Raw genomic sequence first — 19,920 nt, forward strand, 5'->3', positions numbered from 1 at the left:
AACCCTGTTTGTGTGCTGAGGCTTAAGTGCTCTATTTCCATGTCACCAGCAGGTGAAATTCAAGGGGATAATTCTTCTGCACTCCTCCACTTATGCCTGAACTGCTAGAACCCCAAAGCAGAACCTTGCATTATCATATTATCATAGGCACAGAGCACCTTATCACATACGTAATTGATATCATTTCTTACCAATTCACCCTGCTACTCCACAAGGGGAAGTAGTCTGTGGCAAGCGCTCATCCATGGAACGATAAGGTGCAACATAAGGTGATACACTTCTACCTCGCAATGAATGTTTGTTTTTGAGATCCATAGGATGATACACCAGGAAAATTTTCTTCCAGAAGGGGGCTCAGCAGTAACAATTAGAGTATTTCCTAATGGCTGTATGGCATCAGACCCCACAGCTACACAGCTTGACTTTACTGGGGTTGCTTGCTGTCAAGAAGCTGCATCAGCTTGAAGGTGTTTGTCAGCACAGCCCTATAGAATCACATACACAAACTAAAAAGTCCAATTTGTGATTTGGACTAATGGCAGCAGCAGTATCAGCTGACTGAGCCTCTGATCAATTAGCATGACAATAAGCTTCTGACCGCACGCGTTTCTGAGAAATGGCCTCATGACCTCCACTTCCTATGAGAAGGTTTTATTGTAGCCTATTGAAACAACATTTGATTCATTCTGAGCACACCAGCGACTCACAAAATGCTCCATACAGCCCCAGACTGCAGGGAAAACTCACAGCACTGACACAGCAGACAGGAATTCACACGGAGCCCTGACAGACCGAGCACACAAACCACCACAGAGAGCAGACATCAACATGAGCCATGTATGCAACACCAGCAGCAAACACCCCTCTGACATCTCCAACTATTATTTTTTTCTACTGCAGTTACTGTCTTATAGGGTTTTGGAGACCCTTCTCCTTTAAAAACTCCTTTACACAGCGTCATGTCTCCAAGAACCCAACCAGAGACAGACCCGAGCTGTAAGGAGGTACAACCCAAGGCAACTCCCAGGTGTTGCCTTACAGCCACTCCCATCCTATTGAAACGTCAATCTGCCAGAGCACAAAAATGAAGTTCTTTCAGCACACAGCTATATAATGCACCTTTACACCATCCCAGGTATTTACTAGTGAACTCCTGACGAACGTTTACTGATTCCCTCCTGACCAGTCAACTTTCTAAAGCCCAAAGAACTCAATGAAAAAAGCATTTGCTATTACTACTAACAGCAACCCCCATTAAACAAACCTTTCCCCCACCCCTAGTAATTCTACTCAATCCTATGCCCCCTTCCCCCCCATTTCTATCTTTTTTTGTCCGTTTGGTTGCTTATTCAGTGCTGGGAAAGAGAATGCACTGTACAATTATCTCATAGCAAAGAAAAAATCAGCAACTGAGAATATTCAGCCGCTTGCATCCAAGAGCTGCTGGAACAGGTGGGATGCAAAGGGAATCTCAGCTGCACCAAATTCACCTATGATTTAAGTCCAGGCTGCATTGACAAACTCCTTTCTCCCTCCCCCAATTCATCCACTTGTTTCCCATCTCTTGGCGTTACCTGAGGATGTTTTCTATCGGTTCATGCAGCACGAAAGCAGGTCTGAGCTGTCCCCAGAGAGGCTGTGCTCCCCACCATCACCCAGCACGGCACACCGCTCCCTCCCAGCAGATCCCAGCAGTCAGGCTCTGACTCCTCACTGCATTCCCACCCTGCTGAAGTGCAATGGGAAACACCCGGCTGCTCAGCCCGACAAAAGCTTTGCAGACAGGAAAAGGCAGAGGGGGCAGGGCTGGCCCTCTCTTTAAATGACCTAATGCCACCAATTAGGAAGTGGCTTTGCACAGTTCAGAAGGACACCAGCAGCTGTTTGAGTAGAGGAAAGAAAATGCAAGGCAGCACTGCTCTGTCTTCTGATTTCATGTTAGTTAAAATTCAGGGGGAAAAGTGAAGGAATTGCTCAAATTAGCACTAAGCAAAAGAACCCTGTGGCCCAAGCGTGCAGCTTGAAGATACTGGAGTCTAAATATCTTCCTCCCATTCATCCCTTCCCCACAAGGAAGATGTATCCCCAGAAGGGATGTATGTGCTAGAAACTATTCTGCACAACTTCATATGACATGATCTCCTTTCCTGGCCTCAAGTACCAGCCATGAGCCATACATTTCAACTCAGAAGTTTAAACTGTAACCTCAGTTTTCTCTCTCAGATGAGAAGGAAAGGAAAAAAGAAAAAGAAAGAATAGAAAAGCAAGCCCCAGACACCTACATTTCCTCTGCACAGCAGCCCCACACACGCACTTCCCTTCCTTTGCTGATGTGAGGCTAGAGGCACACCAACAAAGGAAAGCTACACAGCATTAAAGGAAGTGATTTTCCATACCTGTGGCAGGCTTGGCTGCGTGGATGGCCTGGCTGACGTCCTTCCTGGCAGAGGATCTTAAATCCGCCTCTCCATTAAGGCCAGCTGCCACATCCACTGTAGGCTGGGGCTCAGGCCCCACTTTTCCTTCAGCTGGTAAGCCAGGAGATGAAGGGGTCTCAGTTGCAAAAACTACGGCATCAAAACTTTTTACCATTTTAGGAACTTTATCCAGAGAAGAGCCATCATCTGCCGAAACTGAACTCTTTACTCCCACATGCTCGGGTGACTCAACAGCATTGAAGCCAGAGGAGCAGGGTGAAGGGGTTGGCTCCGATATGCCTTGGCTTTGCTTACCCTCAGGCTGTGCTGTGACCAACCCTTGTGCCGCTGTCAAAGCAGGAGCAGAATCACCATCACCTCCTGGACCTACAGTGTCACTGCTGGAGTCGCTGTCACACATGGGCTCCTCTGCAATGGGCTGCAGCGTAGCTCTGGGAAGGACACTTTCCATCTCCCCCTGCTCTTCCTCATACCCTGTGATGGAGGTTATCGCCGCTATCTGTAACGTTTCCTCAGCCTCAAAAGCAAGGCTCGGGGCTTCCATTTCTGAAGCATCCTTCAATTCAGGGGTGCTGCTGCGTGGGGAGATGCGTTGCAGGCTTGGACCATGCTCCTGGGGCAGCCCTGCATCCAGACAAGGGTTACTCCCTGCTGCTGGCCCAGTTCCTTGCATGATGCTATCTCCTGCTCCTGCTGTCCCAGCCTGGTTGGGGCCCAGCTCTTTCAGCCCAGCACCCGCATCACTGCTGGCTGAGGGCCTCTCTGTACTGCCGACAGAGGATTTCACAACCGTGGCAAACAGATTCTCTGACAAAACCTGCTCCTGGCTGCTGTCTGAGGCCTCCCGCTCAGGCTTGGCTGTGTCTTCTTCAACACGAGGCTGTAGGCTTTGCATGGGAGGGCCTGGGGCCCCCGCATAGTCCTCCAGCACGCCAGCCACCCCACCATGCTCCTGGCCGTGCAGCGGGGCCAGCTCAGCCGAGCCTGCTGCTGCCACTTCCTGCTTTTGTTTAGATTCTTCATTACGAATTACAAAGGGTGTGCCTACAAAATTATCCTCTGTACAGTCTGCGCCCTTGGCACATGGAGGTAAAACGGGGTCATTACTGCACATGGGTGTCTCCTGTCCAGGAGGTGCCACTGCAGCATCTCCTGTCCGACCCTCAGCCAGGTTCTCTGCATCAGGACGGGGCATCGCTTGCCCTGGAGCAGTTTCTGCTCTCTCTTCAGCTTTTGGAGGCTCCTTCCCTGCTGAGAACGTGCTCGCATCCTCCAGAGGGAGCAATCTGGGCTCCTGCTCACTCCCTTGAGTGCCATCCAGCTTTAACTTGTCCCCCATTTCATCATTAACAATAGTTTGATCAACAGGAGGGCAGCAGCTCGCAACTTCCTGAGCTCTGTCTGCAGAATCCACACTTCCTCCCTCTCTGCTGCTGCTGGTATCAGTTCCCACTGGCTCCTCTTTGTGTGCTCTGCTGCCCTCCATGGCTTTGCTTGTATGCTCAGCAATGTCACTGCACCCCTGGCAATGCGTGGGTTTTTCACTGCTTTGTTTAGTTCTACCAATATCGCCCTTTTCAGCTCCAACATAAGGGCCATCAGTTTCCACGCTGTCTTCCAAGGAGGTAGAGCTGGATTTGCCATTTGTGCTACCCGCTTTCACCTGCCCTTCTGGCTCCACACTTTCACTGCTGGCTTGGCTTTCCACATCAGGAAACACAGGTGCAGACACAGGTACTTTTGCTCCATTCACTGCTGTCAATGGTGCCCTGGTGCTCGCAGTGCCTCTCTGCCTTTCCTTGACACAGGCACCACCTTGGCTTTGCAAAACTCCATTGCTTACCAGATCAATGCCTGGGACTCCAGTCTTATCGTTATCACCACTCTTGCAAAGACCAACAGAGACATCAGCATCAACATTTGCATTTGTACTGTCACACGCTGATCCCACTCCCACATTTGCATCCTTTCCACCTGCACACTCAGTGCCATTAAAGCCATCAAGCAAGGGCTGAGCAGCACTTGTAGGCTCTTCCTCAGCTGGTTGTGGCTCTTCTGGATCTGCAGTCCTCGTTGCAGGGGTCTCAGCCATCCCATCCTCTACCTGCCGCTGGCCTGGCGCCCTCTCAGCTGCCCCAGCACAGTTCCTGCACTCAGTCTGGCCCATGGCCACATCCACACCCTCTTGGGAAGCTGGGGCTTCACCGGTAGTTTCAACCACAGCAACAGTGCTTTCAGCTGCACGCTCCTCAGCAGCTCCCACTTCCTGATGGGTGCTATCTTTACTGCACAAGCCGGCTTGATCCAAAACAACTCCAGCAGATGTCATTCCAGCTTTCTCATTTGTATTTCCACAGGATGGGAGATTTACAGCACCGTTGATGCCTGCACACGGGCTCACTGTGCAGCCATTCTCATCAGATACAGTCCCGGAGCTCTGAGCAGAGTCTGGCCCCTCCTCTTCCTTCTTACACAACGTCACTGTATTTTTGCTTTCACAGGAGCACTCTGGGCTCTCCACCACCCCCAGACCCAGCGAGCCATTTGGTGCATTGGTAACACAAGTTATCAGTGATCCACTGGGGCACTCGTCCTCCTGGTGGGCTTGGTCTGAGAGCTGCCCACTGTCAAGGTGAAGGACATCAGGTGGACTTTCCTTCCTTCCTCCTCCTGGCATTTCTTCTAGGCTTTGAGATGAAGTAGTTGAGTGACCAACTGGTTCAGCTCCATTGCCACAGCTATTTCCAGAGGCTCCCCGTACAGTCTTTGTCCGCTTCCTTGAACTCTGCTACAAGGCATAAAAAAAAAAAGATTATTTTGCTCTGTCACACTCTCACACTGTATTCACCATATATAAGACCCATATCTTAACAATACAAACACCTATTTCATGCAGCTCCTGCTGTACACCTCTGTGATGCTAGTGACCCCTAGGGCAGAACCACAAACATATCATATACTTTGATTTGCTAAGCAGTAATAATGAAATTATTAGAGTAACAGAAATGTTGGCTGGAAGAAGCATCTGCAGGTCGTGCAACCTCCCCCCCTGAAGTTGGCCTATCAGCATTGCCACATCAGGTCAGGAATGACTCTGGCATGCCAAATTCCAAAAACCTCTGATGATGGAGGACCAAGTATTTCTCTGAACAACCTCTTTCAGTGCCACACTACCCTCCTGTGAAGGATTTTCTTCCTAGCAGCGTGTCCAAAATACCCAGAGCTGAAATTTATCCCTCCAACTCCTTGCTACACCATCTGAGAAGAGTTTGGCTCTGTCATTTTTATCACCACCTTCCAAGTAGCTGTACACTTATTTCTTTAGCGCATTTAAATCCAAGATCAGCAAACAGCAAAATTCAGTCTACCAAATAATGGTCCCAAAGGGTTGAGCAAATACTGTTTGAGAACAACTTGAGATCCCTGTCCAGCGGCACTCCCCAGTTCTGATCAGTGTTGCTCTGTTTCACTATCCTGTGGAAACACCACTTCAAACGAGGCAGTTGGCTGTCAATATCTTACCACAGTCATTTGTCTCCTACTTCTAGGACCAGAGCAATGCATGCATAATTAAATATCTGAAATATAATTCCTAAGTGGAAATGAAAATCTGAAAATGACAACATCCTATTAAAATTAATATGTGCAATATTGTGGAACAGTAGCAAAGTACTCAGTTCCTGTCTAATCTGCATTTCCTTTCAAGCATATCCGTTTTGTCCAGGATTCACTAAGCTTTATAGCTAGATACAATCAAATCTTTACTTAAAAAGAACCATCTCTGCTTCAATATCATCTTTTTGTTCTCCTCTCTGCTGTATTTCAGTGTACAGAAACCGGGAAAAAAATGATTTGTTAAATTAATAAAAGCAAGCCCAGCCCTTCAGTGAAGATCCCGCATAGCTTCCTTGGTTTTCAGTAGGAAGCAGCTCTGAAAGCAAACTTTGGGCTTTCATTGCATGCTTTCAGAGGGCACGTTGCTTTCTCAGTCAGCAGGAGAGAACTGCCTGTGGCCCTCTAAAAATTCAGCACTCTAATGAATCTATTTCAAACTCCTTTATTTTTTGCATGTACAGGCGGTGGTGATGATCTCTGCTGCCCTGAGGATATTGTGTTTGCTATTTTTTCCATGATCTGAGGTTTGCAAACTGTGACCACTGCCACCAAATCACTGAATCACAGACCACTAAACCTAATTCTGGTGTCTGTGATGGCTCTCCTATTTAAAACAACCCCTTCACCTTGCTCCCACACAGCTGAGGATGCTGCCAGCCATGGCACAGCTTGTGTCTTCTGAGGCAGCCTGAGGCAGGTAAGCCCAGGAGGCAGGCAACACAGGCTTGCAAAGCTGCCATCTCTATCTAACACTGTGCTGCTGGCCTCCAGCCAGGATGGGTGGACAGAGATAACAGTGACATATGTTCTGGAACGAGCATGGATTTCAACAGGAGGGTCTATAGCAACCCCAGCCTCATCATGGCAAAGTCACTCTGCCAATAGCTTGAAAAATACAGCCGTCTCCAAAGGAAGCCAACTGGCTTCTAACTGACCCTAAATGAACCTAAATGAAATAATTACAGGGCTGCATTCCAAATCGAAATCAGATTAGATGTGAAGTGAAACAGCGCTGGAAAGAAAAAGTCTAAACATAGCCTTTTGTGATTTCAGTGTCAGACGTGTACCCGTCTGGCATTTGCTCCAGCAAACACGAAACGAGCTTGATATGCCGACCATGTACAGTGTTATTTGATGGAAAGGAGAAGCACAGGGAGGAGACTTCATGGTAAGCGCTGCTGTACCACCAGTTCCTCCTCAGGTCGGGAGTAATTAACACCACCCACTCAGAGAAGGGTGATGACGGCTTGGGTGGCCAAAAGCTCTGAACCCCACTTTCCTTCAGACAAAGGTTTTCTCCTTGCTTGTTAAGGGAACAGAAACCCCCTGGAGCAGCGTTATTTAAACCCCACACCCCCTACAGCAGCAGATCTATGGGTGATAACACAATGGCAGCTGTGCTACATGCAGAGCGGTTCTGAGAAGTCACACAGATACACCTCGCTGCTTCATCTTCCCCTCCTGAACGAGTCCCTTGGGCACTGATTTTCAGGCAATGAGGGGAACTCTCCAAAGTCCCTGCCTTGTGTCAGTGCTGTTCGTGTACCCAGACCACCATGGGCCCCAACAACGGCAGGGCATTTGTATGCACACTGCATGGCAAGGGTAGGCTTGTCCCCCAAGTCCTACAGGCACAAAGATAAACAGTTTCCTCCATCAGCCTCCCAAAGGCTTTCCCTTCACTCTTCTCTCTGACCTTTTTGTGTCTGGACAGAGACACACCTACTGTGCTAACCCCTACTGACCCCAAGACCCTACAAAGCACACCTAATGCCACTTCACACTCCTCAAGGGGGATTTCTCTACCCTTCTGATGTGTCCTTGTTCTAAGGGTGCCCCAACCGAAGGGAAAGGCAGGAAATGGAAGAGAAAAAAGGTAGGTTTCTGTCTGGACTCACTACTAAACATGCACCCAAATGGTTCCTATGTGTGGACATCCCTCCCAGGCACCAGGCTGCTGCAAACACCTTCTTTTCAGTCACCCACAGGGGTATTCCTTACCGTGTGCCGGTGGCTTTGCATGTGCATCTGAAGCTGCCGTATGTCACTCTCCAGGTTGGCCTTTTTCCCTTCCTTGGTTTCAGCCGTCAGCGTGTAAACATCGAGCTGCTGGTGGTGCTTGACACAGTAGTCCCCAGTGTGCACAGTGTGAGACAGGGTGCTCCACGAGTCGGGCGCTGTGGCTTCCTCTCTGAAATAAAAGCAGTGCGGGTTAACCTGCGAGCGAGAAGGAATGCTGCATTGCAGGACACGCACGCTGTTCTTCACTCTGGACAGTCATCTAATCAATGGCCCAAGTGAAGCAGAGCATAGGCTCCAGGGCCAGACAGCCAAACATGCACGCACACACGTCTCCATCCTGGAAATGAAGGTGATTTACAGCTAACTCCAGCCAGTAGAGAGACCTGCTGTTTTCCCCCAGACTGGAAGAGCACATGAGTGACTAGCAACAAGGGGTACAATTGCTTTTTAAATAGAACCTATTGCAGGTGTAGATCACCAGAGAAGCTGCTGCGGAACAACAGCGACTTGAAAGACAGACCACAGGGGGACAAGTGAGAGGGAGTGACAATTCTGTGATACAGATACTACAACTTCTACACCGAAACCCGCACGCCTCTTCACAAACACCCAACAGCCATCAGCTTGTAGCAGTTTTGTCACTCCTGAAATGAATTTTGCTTGCCCTGTGAAACTGCTTCTATGCAAGTCATTCTCTCTATTATGAGACAGCATGGGCACAGTAAGGGTGCGTGGAAACATTCACCTTACCAAGGTGCTCACCTAAAGATTCAGGTCCAGAACTTTCCTTTTTGAATCAGAACTGACTCAGGACAGCAAAAAATCTGTTTGAATGATCAGGAGGCCCTACTGAGAGCCGCAGCCAAAGGAGGGCTAACAGCTGCCCCTACCATGTCCCTGTGCAGTGACCAAGCCCCTCCCTGTGAATCATTTCGGGTAACATCAGGACACGGAGCAAATAAATACAAAGTGAATCTATGTCTTCCTCCCTTTTCCACAATATAACTCAATTGACTTCTGCAGAATTACTCTTGATTTAAACAGAATCAATATTTCTATAGAGGAGCAGGAGGAAGCATACAGTTTTTTGTAGTTATTAGTACAAATCCAATCATCGAGGCACTGAAGTCCACCAAGACATCACAAGCACAAAGTAGCTACAGAAATGACCTTCCTTTATCAAGGAAACACAGACATTTCTGAGTGGACTATTTTTCTTTTCAGCTGTCCTGTACGAGAAATCACGATGCTCAGGGCAGCCATCGGAGCACAATGAAGCCGTCATCACAAACATACTCACCCATTCATGAAGCCACCACCAGCTTCAAGAACACAACCTCCTTCTCAGCCTTCTCATCAGCTTCACGTATACTTACAAGCATCTTCAAACAGACACCCACAGAGCAGTCTGCAGAGCTGCAGCCTCACAGAACCCACAAAGGCTTCAATACCTGGAGTGGGACTGCAGGGGAGCACAGTGCCCTGCAACATCATGAGCACATCTCACCACTGCTACAGTCTGCCACCTTCACCTTCTGCAGGTCAGGCTGATCATTTGTGAGCAGCAGTGATTGCTGCTGATTAAAGACAGCACTTCTTTCCATATTCAGGTTGCAAATCTACATTGCGGTCTACAAAAGGGCTTAAGCCTTTTGGAATAGACAGGATCTTTCTCACATCACAACCAACCACAGATAACACAGAGCTCTCATTTTTAGGAGCAGTCACCCATGCTGTACATCATTGAGATGGCTCAATCCACTGACTCCTCCAAGTCATCCCTCTCTCATACACTGACACATCCCGGTGCTGATGTACTGCAGCAGAGAGGACAAATGAGTGCTCACAAGTGTCAACTTGTTTGCACACTGCTATTTCTGTTGCTCAGACAATCGCTTTCAAGAGGATGTAGATCACATGAGAACACTCTCCTGCTCATTTGCCCCTGAGTTGAGCTTAACCATTTGTGTGTTTCCTTTCTGGCTCACTACAAACCCTACCTTCCATTGAGAAATTACAAAAACACACACATGCTTTCAGAAAATAGAATTTAGACCTACATTTAGTGCTCCCGTTATGAAAGGCACTCATTTTGTGCAGGTTAGCAGTTTCTGCAGTAGTTGTAATTGTACAGGAGCGCATACCCAAGGTGAGCTACTAGGAGATATAAACAAAAATGCAAATATTTACCAACAGACATGGATAAAAATTCCAGCATTTAAGTAGTCCAAAAATCTGCTTCCATTCAGCACAAAAGTCTTAACAGCAGTTTGCCTGCAACAGGGGAAGCATGTTTTACAGGATCTGACCATCCTGGGTCAATTCTTTCTCACCCTGCCCTTTCAACAGCTTCCTACAGACGTACTTGAAAGACAGCATTGAACAGAAAGTTTCCCTTGTACCAACTCTGAGCCAGACTTTAGCCGATGGAACTATCTCCCTTGGCTCAGAAGTGAAGAACTGACCAACAAAGTCCACAGCGGTCATATGAACACCTTCACCTCCAGCACAGCCATATGCACTGAGCCATGTTCCACTGAGAAAACCTGGCAGGAGTCCTCCAGCCCTGTTCTCTGCTGCTTCACGCCTATTTTCTGTTGTACAGAAAGGAAATGGCTGCCTTCATGAAAGAACAGCGCTTGCGTGGATAAAGACTTACCAGTGGCCCTTCACCCACGGAAATGGGGCTCAAAGAAGGATGCTGACCCCAAACGTAGCAAGTGGAGTAGCAAACTCAACCTCTCACCACCTCCAAAACGTTCTCGGGCCATGACTTGCTCAAACCACAGCATGACCAACACATCTGACACATGAGAAACCACAAGGGATACTATTTTTTAGACCATCCCCTGCAAAGGAGGAGCAAAGCGGTGCCGTATTTGTGCTCAGATCTATTCTGGTCTGGTAGTGAAGCTGATAGGATGGGCCCTGGGCCAAGGAGGGGCGGAAAGCAGTGGAGGAACGGCTGCAACGTCCCAGTGCAGCTCCCAGCTTCCTGCAGATACCGGTCAGATATTTATAAAAAGAGGGAAGATAAGTGAGAAATGAAGAACAACAAACATGCTCCAACTGGAGGAAAAGCCCTTCAAAGTTTCAGAAGAGGTCATTGGTTGGAGTGGTTTGAAATTTGGCTACGTCAGGGCTTTGAAAGAAGCACCTTCCAGTACACAGATAGTAGGATTTATCCAAAGGGGAGAGGTAGGCTGAGGAAGAGATTGGATAAACAATCCAAACAATCTCAGTGGGTCAAGCAGAGCCTCATACTAGGAAGGGGGATCCCACAGGGAAGTGCGGAAGGCGGTGCAGGAAGTCAAGGTGTTTGTTGTTTCCTGGGGATATCCCCTCACATTTCTGAGCCAGACCTTGGCTGGAACAAAGCAAACCCAGCAGCACTGCTGGCTCTTGGGATCTTACCGTAAACTTAGCCACAGCTGGGGGTGGTTCTGAAAGCATCAGATTCACATGATAAAGAAAATAAAATCACTTCAAAAAAAAAAAAAAAAAAAAAAAAAGGAGAAAAAAAAAGTACTATGGCTATGGCAAAAAGTGAGGAAATGCTAGAATTTAGGTGCTCTTTTGTCTAAGACAAGTAAAACCTACACTGGATTTTAGCATTACATATCTGACATTCCTATTCAAATTTTGATTTATGGCTGCTATTTTAATAACTCACTGAAAATATGAGATCAGACAGACTGTCTGTGGTCCGGGATAAACAAGGAATGGTGCCTACTGGGACAGGAAGCTGGGCTTGGTGGCTGTTACACAACACGGCCCTAACACTAACAACTTACATACACATCAAGCCAACAGCCCCTCCGATGAAAATCCACACCCAGATTTATCACAGTCACCAGAATGTCAGAGCAAGACTCCAACAAACAAAAGGCAGTTTCCTAAGCTCATCACACAGGGGGGTGTGGGGCTCCAAACTATCTCCTTGTTCTTCAAACGGAACTGCAGGCTGCCAGCAATAACCAGCTACTGACAATGCCAACAACCGCTCATTACTAATTACAATTAATATTTAGTGGCGATGCTATTACTCCCTAAGAGGACTCAGTGTGTCCCTTTTGACTGTGCTCCCTTCATATCCTCTTAACAGATTTTTTGTTTTATTTTGTCCCACTACAAAGTAAATGGAAACAGGCAAGAGAGTAATTCAATGCTGTTGCAGAGGCCTTGTATGGGTATGATCAGCTCTTTGTCAACAGCCCCACTGTCTTTAAGGCATACACAGCACAAGTGCACACCAGCACTTCCATGTCCCTCCCCATTTATGGGAACATCAGTTATACATCATACAGGAGGGCTCAAAAAACAGTTTCTTCAACAGTTATTTGCAGACTTGCAATCCTAGGACAAGTCCAGTTATCTTAACAAACAGCTCACAATTAGGGCAAGGGTGCAGAGAGGACCAGGCCAGAGCCCTGTTACGCACTGCCACAGCCTGGCACTGAACTCACTGCAGTCAGTGATGTTCCCAGCCCAAAAACCTTGTGATTTCAGAATGCACCTGAACCACAGACAGCTGAAGATGAACAGGCGATTTCTGAAATCAAATGTGCTTAATGGACTTGCTGAACTGCTGTGCAAAGAAATGAGACACCAGACAAATCCTTTCGCAGCCCTAGCCCAGAAAAGAGCATTCAATTACAAAAGTAAAGTGACTGAAAAACCTTCCTCATCTGAGAGGCACCACAGAGATTACAGCACAGACTTGCACAAAATTGGAACAATAGCAAGTGATTATCAAGCATTGCAAAACGTTCACGAGAAACTTCTGCTACCAGTGAGCTGTTCCTTGTGTGTGTTAATTAAATCTAGGTCAGTTTAATTTTGGAAATCTGCACTAATACTGGCTTATGGCTTCACATCTGGGACACCAGGCTGCTACCTGGAGGTTTAACCCACAGAGACACACAGAAGTGCTTCATGATAAGAGGCCAGCAGAGAATACAGAAAAGCAAAATGAATGCTAGAAACACAAGACACTTGTGCTCTGTGTCCTCCCCTCTGCATGGACTGGAAAATACAGGAGTTTTTCTTACAGACTTTACTTTTCTCTTACCCTCACTCTCAGCTGTGAAAGAACAACACGCATTTGGCTTCACTGTAAGAAAAGAACTGACACTTTAGGGCTGCTGGACAGAACCTCGCTTTGCAGAAACAAAATCAGGTTACAAAATCATAGTATGTTTTACAGAACAGCACTCAGACTCCGAAATTCAGAACACGAGCCATTTCTTGGAGCCATTTTACTCGCCTGACTTACACTGAAGAGAACATGGAGTTGGCAGGCAGATTATGTTGCTACACTGAACCATATTAAAAAACATCAAGTACTGCAAAATGCAGCCGTCCTGTTACAGAGGCCAAGTTACTCACCCTACCCTGGTTAGAAGCCCTGCTGCTTCCTTGGAGCTCTGTCTTTGCACAGCACAGCAGAACTGCCAACGCCCTGCAGCCAGCATTGCCCAATTTAAACATAAGGTAGCAGCACTTCAACAAAGGAGCCTTCATTTTTTCAATTCACTCCTCCTGAACTCAGGAACTGTTGAAACTCAGAGAGAACTCTGCACCCTGCTTGCTTCCCAAGGCTTTTCTATGGGAGATCAGGTGAATACAGCCCCGCCAGCAGCTGTGGGTGCATCAGTTCTGCCAGAGGATGCAAAAGGCACATCACAGGCTCCAGCCTGCAGTAAAAAACAAAGCTTCCAGACTTGCAGCTCTGATGGAAGGCATCTTGCATCCTTAAAATGAACTGCAAGAGCTGAAAAGGGAAAGCTCATCCAACAAACAGAAATTCCAAGTGTCACCAGTGTCATTAGTTTTGGAGAAAAATATTTACACTGCAGCCGAACCCAGACAAAACTGCATCGACAGAGGTTTTCTGTCTGTTTTTTAATGATTCTGCCTTAATTACAGCAGAACTTCTCCCCTTTCCTCATGCTGACCAAGAGAAGAGTTGTGAAATGCAGGGTCCTGCAAATTAGCAAGCAAGTGAACAATAAAACCCCCCTCCCCCCCCCAAGTATAATGCAACACAAAACATGCTGCATTCATTTATTTTCCAAAGTGGAGCTTAATTACTTGTAAAAATAATGGCTCCTTTGTACAAGCTCTCACTAGCATGCATTGCTGTTCTGTATTTTGCTGAGTGGCACACACTGCCTGCCAAATGTGTGTGCGCGGTTTATACAGCCTGTGCATAAGCAGAGTGCAGAAAAGAGGTTGCGCAGTATCCATTGTGTTTTGACAGCATGTAAATAATATATACTCTTGTCGTGGCATTTGGCTGCTTTGCACTATTTTGAAACTTATTATTTCTCCTCCCAGTAGGGATTTTCAGCTCCTTATCCCCTTCTGATTGCAGAAAGCACCAAGCATAATGAATCTTCTGCTATAGAAATGGGCCACCTTCATTGCAGCCATCAACCACTGCAAGCTTTTCGGAGCAATAAGATGCATAGCACAGCTGTCAGATGGTTAGGCGTGGTACTTCCACTCAAGAGGGAAACTAACCATAATTCTGCTTAACTCACCTAAATGGTTTTAGGATACATTAAAAAGAGCAAGAGCCAGAAGCACCTTGATGGAGAAGGTACTGAGTATCTTGTGTTCAAAGATGTACTGCAAAGGTCACTAGAGAAACCCCTTAGACAACACCACCAGCAGCTGTCCCAGTAACTAGCAGAGGGCAATGCCACATAACCGGTTGTGAAACACGCTGCCAACTACATGAAGAGCAGTTGCAACAGCTCTGTTTACTTCCCTTATCTTTTAAAATTAACAACTCTGCTCATATTCAGATCACAGTATTTGCTGTGAGCTTCATCAAGTTTTGGTCAATTTAGGCTTTGCGATATTATGCAAATTCTGTTAACATCATTAGTATCACCTTGGAGCTCTTGGCTGCAGTTTCAGGATGAATTTGCTTATTCCAGTTTTACAAAGCAGCCTGCAAGACCGTTGAGTATTTTCACATTATGACTGTTGCTGAACTCACGTGGGAAAAACAGAAACACTGCTGCCATCTCTTTATTCATCCCAGCCAACAGTGGTAAAGAAAAGGTCAGAGTACAGCTCCCGTCCCACCTTCTTCCCCTCACCTTTTCCTTCACCCTGCTTGCTATGTAGTCGGCTTTATCGTCTCAGATAAAACTTAAATGCAAGCACATGAGCAGCCAAACTTACATTTTGCTGCCTCTAACATCCTGTCCAACAACTATAGAAAACAGAATAATTTGCAATTTGTAGCATAAAGAAACATTGCGTGAGAACGTGGACAACACAGCAGAGTCCTAAACATGACATTGGGTCACTGAATATAAACCCTAAGCATCTGAAAATTCCCATCAGGAAAACAAAGTTAATAACAAAGCTTAAGAGAACTGGGCATCAGAACAGCAGACATGCAGACCAAAACTTCTACAAACACCACTCCTGCCCCTGAACTTACTTAAGCTCTTTGTCTTTATAAGCTGCAGCCTTTAAAGCTGGTAAGCCAAACATTTGCTATTCAGAAATAACTTTCCATCTTCTGAAGTTTTTCTGTCAAACGCTGCACTGAGGGCTCATGCAACAAGTTACTTGCTGCAGTTGGCAAGATCCGGCTGCTTCTACCCTCATGAAACAGAACAGTTTCTGCTGCAAATACTTGCATTACTTTACTTAAATTCTTACTTATACCAGCAGATATCTGTTCTCTACCAGACGCTGCTTTAGTTCAACAGAATGGTTATGATTTCATCTAACCAAAAGCCTGTAGATCTATGAAGCACAAACGTGACAGTCACAGCCACCAGCCTGCTAGCTGCACTCCCTTTCAACAGCTGTACTTGTTTGAAGACAAGATTTTTCACTTGTGTTTGTATAAGGTTTGCCTTAATTAGCTGATATTATCATGACTCATGTTGGGCTGCAAGGCACAGCTGGAAACAGAACAACATGCCTTTAGAAGAAAAAAGGAGAACCCAACAGTAATACTGCACTTACTTTGAATACTAAGGTCACTCTCCCATTGTTTCTAGCAATAAAGTTGAAGAAAGTTTTTCTGTAGTTTTGCTTTTAAGAGTAGAGTTTAGCTTTTAGAATCATTAAGGTGGAAGGTGCCTCTAAGATCATCCAGTCCAACCATCCACCTACAACCAATATTCCCCAATTAGACACTCTTCAGGGATTAAAGTAAAAGGGAAGCATGATAAAGGAAAACAAGCAGAGCAACCATGAAATCACTCTTACTCAGTCAAAAGCTGGTGCAGCTTCTGGTAGCCCCTCTCCAAGGCCAAGCTCACGGGTGTCGCGCCGTCGCGGTTGTGGATGCTGAGCGCTCCTCTTCCTCCTGGCTGCTGGAGCAGAAACCACGTCAGCCGCAGCAGGCCCTGCCTCACCGCAAAGTGCATCAGCGTCTCCCGAGGGACGTTCTCTGGGAATAAGGAAAAATAAAAGGAATAAGAATTTGTAGGCTGCCGTTGAGGTGAATGCCATACCCCCACATCCTTGTTACTGGAGACAAGCCACACGCATGCCAAGTGCAGCACAATGGCTGGCATGGAACTAAAGGTGCTGACAGCCAAAAAGCCAAGGAACCTAAACACTGCAGCACCTGGAAAAACACGCTCTGCACAAGCTGGCTGCGAAATCCAGGAGAGACCGCTGCTTGAAAGCAAGGGACTGGCTCCAGTGGGACTGAACGTGCTCAGGACATCTTGGGGTCAGACTGAAAGAGCACAAAAGTCAAAGTGAAAAGAAGGGCTTTGTGGACAGCCACGACAACCACAGAGCTGCAGGGCTTCCCTACAGCTCCCAGCATCTTCAGGGGTGTACATTTCTCTGTACATCCAAGCCTTTTTTAGTCCCGTGGCCAAGACCAGCTTTTAGGAATCTAAGAGTTATGTTATTTAATGGAACGCTGATTTGTCCCAAGGCATGAAGAGAATCAATTACAACTGACTAACAAATGCAGAGCGGTTATAAAAGAGAACAGTTTTAGCCTCTCATATGGACATGAAAATGAGGCTTTTGATTTCCTGGCTTGATTGTGCCTTAGCCCAGCTTTTCTCAGCTTTCTGCAGTAGCTCTATAATTCTGAGTAGCAGCATTTATAAACTAGTAATCTCCTCTGCTGCTTTTTATGTCTAATAACCGTGACTTTCTAATACGGTAAAAGTCACTCTTGAGCCTAAGCTTTCATCTCAGTAAAGTATCCCCCCTACTCTAAAAGCTACAGACCGAGAACTTCCACCAGAAATGGGCTCCAGATGCACCGCTGAAACACAGCATTTGCAGATCAAAGCGTGCTACTTCAGCAGGGAGGGAGAAAGCATTTGGGTTAAAAAACTGCAAGAAATAAAAATTTGTTCTTTTAATTAACAAAGGATTGCAGGATTGACTGGCAGCAGCAAAAACAACAAAAATGCACCAGCTGGGTCTGAGTAAACCATGCCAATGGTTTAATACCTTTAATATCATAGCGGTGATTTATTGGGTTATTAATTTGGTTGCCAGCCAAATCTACATAGTCAGTTTAAAAACACAAGTACATAATGCCTGTAAGATTTAATTATTTTTTTCCCCAAGAAGCAAACCCCAAGAGAAATCACTTTGCTGCTGTTTTTCTTGCTTGCCTGCTTTCTTAAGGGACATCATTAAGGCCTTCAGTGAAAAACAATGCAAAAAGAGGGAGTTATCCATGCCTGACACACAGACTTTCCCCACCTTCTGGATCAGCTCCTGAAGAACTGACCTGTACTCAAGAACAAAAACTCTCTGGCACTGTCTCTCTTCCATATGACTCCGAATAGGATCTCTGGGCTATGAACCAACCCTTCCTCCCTAACATCCTTTTATTACTGTCAAGCAAAACCATGTTATCTTGAAGACATGAGTATGTCGGAATGGAGGTTCCAGCTGATCACAGAAAAAAGAAATAGCAGGTCTTACAGATAAGTTCTTATTCTATGGGAGAGTGACTACAAAGATTTTGGTACTGAGTGCAACAGTGCATCATGCTTCAGAAATAAACAGCCTAACAAGGTAGTTAATCAAAGACTGTCAGCTTTGGGTATAATGAGAAAGAACACACTAAATTGATGAGACAAAAGAGAGAAACTACTGACGAGGCTGCAGAAGGGAGAAAGTGTGGATACAGGACTGGACATAACCAGAGTGAAAGCATATGCCCAGAGTTTTACCTTGTCAACTTGTACTTGCATAGAGCTCTCACAATAACTGCACTAATAAACTGGTAGTCAGCTAGCATGATTAAAACAGTACAACTCTTCCTGCTGCGGATGTAGGAAGCATCACAGCACTTCTGTTGGAGCAAATAACTGCTGTCCAAATAAAGAACATGTTGCACTGGTCTGACCACATCTGTTGCAGCAAGGCATCGTCTCCCACTCCAGCTGCCTTGTTGAAAGGGAGCATCATCTTCCTAACTGAAACAAACAGCCTTGCACCAAGGCAGACCTGAAAAGCATAACCATGGATTCCTGGATCAAAATGTCTCTTCCTCCTTTAGCTGAGAGTTGCACAGCTAGGAAGCGGCATCTTCTGCTTACCAGCTCTTGGTTCCTCAATAAAAACAAAGACCAACTGCAAGTTTCGAAAGGTACCTGCAGCTATCCATCCCCTGATCCACCTGGGTGCCCCTCCCTACACATATTTCCATAAAGGAATTGCCTCTCCCACTTGTTCCAAATGTTCACATGATTCAATCCACTAATTTGAATGTGCTTTCTGAAAATCCAACCTTTTCTTCTCTACTTCTTTTAAAAACAATCTTCACTACTGTCAAATTAGTGGATACAGGTGGATGGAGGTGGCTACAAATGCAACTGACCTGAACTTGGCACTGCCCCAGTGCCTCTGTGCAGACACGACATGCACAGAAGATGCATACAAGAAGACATGGCACGTTGCCATCCTCAGCATATTAAACACACAGACTCATTCTCCAGGTCCATTGGAAAGGATCTGCCTGACATACAGACTGGCTCCAGGCCATCCTAACAGATGGGTACGGATGATGGCAGCAAAGAGACGAAGTGCTGCGCACACAACAACTGCAGGGCTCTGGGCAATGGCTTTAGAGGGTTTTGGAGTGTTTAAAACTCACACAGCTACAGTGAAAAGGCGTGTGCCATCTGTGGACTGGATTAACTACTAATATACAATGACAAATACATCTGCTGGTGCACAGTGTTGCTCAGAACAAGCCAAGAGCAGGTGTGCATTGAGTATGGGAGTGCTGCATGATGGAGATGGAAGGCAGATGAGCGGCATGCCTACAGCCATTCCAGCTCTGAAGGTCTGAGGCTTGTAACATGGGATGCTAGAAATTCAGTCAATTATTACAATGTCTTGTCACGGTACAAAATGCCTTTCCCAGCTACAGAAGAGCAACAGAAGCTTTAACCAGCACTAGCCAGAGCTTCTCCTACCACACCAAACATGAGCTCCTCATCACAAAATGGCTGTCTTTTAAATGTCAACAAAAAGGTTCTTGTAATTAGGAAACTGTGGAAAAGCAAGACGCACGATACTGGAAAGACCAAAGTTGTTTTTGTTCCTTTCTTGTTTCCTAGTAATAGGCAAGAGTTGAAACATATGATTATTGTCCCATAATGGCAGGGCACTCTAATCCAGCTGGCAAAACAGAAGACTTTAGATGTATTATTTTAATGTATTTTTTTTTGCAGCTGTGACACATGAACAATTTATCTGAGTAGCTAAGGTCAAAATTTCCATAGAAGAATATCAAATGTACTTTGCTAACTGTAAATGATTAAGGCTTGAGGTGCTTTTAGCACTAAATAAGAAAAGCACTGAAATAGAACAA

The 19,920-nt window shown here is 46.1% G+C and overlaps 1 protein-coding gene across 11 annotated transcripts in view; it reads right to left on the reverse strand.

The window, feature by feature from the left end:
- Nucleotides 1–19,920, reverse strand: part of AKAP13 (A-kinase anchoring protein 13) — a 146,802-nt gene that overhangs the window by 85,314 nt on the left and 41,568 nt on the right. For 9 of the 11 annotated variants that reach the window (XM_015873121.2, XM_015873125.2, XM_015873123.2 and 6 more), the window contains exons 5-7: nucleotides 16,320–16,503; nucleotides 8,055–8,244; nucleotides 2,397–5,226 (exon numbers count right to left, since the gene is read on the reverse strand). In XM_015873121.2, the coding sequence (XP_015728607.1) occupies nucleotides 2,397–5,226; nucleotides 8,055–8,244; nucleotides 16,320–16,503 (3,204 nt within the window). Of the gene's footprint in view, nucleotides 1–1,574; nucleotides 2,151–2,396; nucleotides 5,227–8,054; nucleotides 8,245–10,734; nucleotides 10,753–16,319; nucleotides 16,504–19,920 lie in introns of those variants that run through there. The other 2 variants (XM_032446921.1, XM_015873132.1) reach the window with 2 other exon arrangements.

Source organism: Coturnix japonica, chromosome 10 (assembly GCF_001577835.2).
Source record: "Coturnix japonica isolate 7356 chromosome 10, Coturnix japonica 2.1, whole genome shotgun sequence".
Lineage (NCBI taxonomy): Eukaryota > Metazoa > Chordata > Aves > Galliformes > Phasianidae > Coturnix > Coturnix japonica.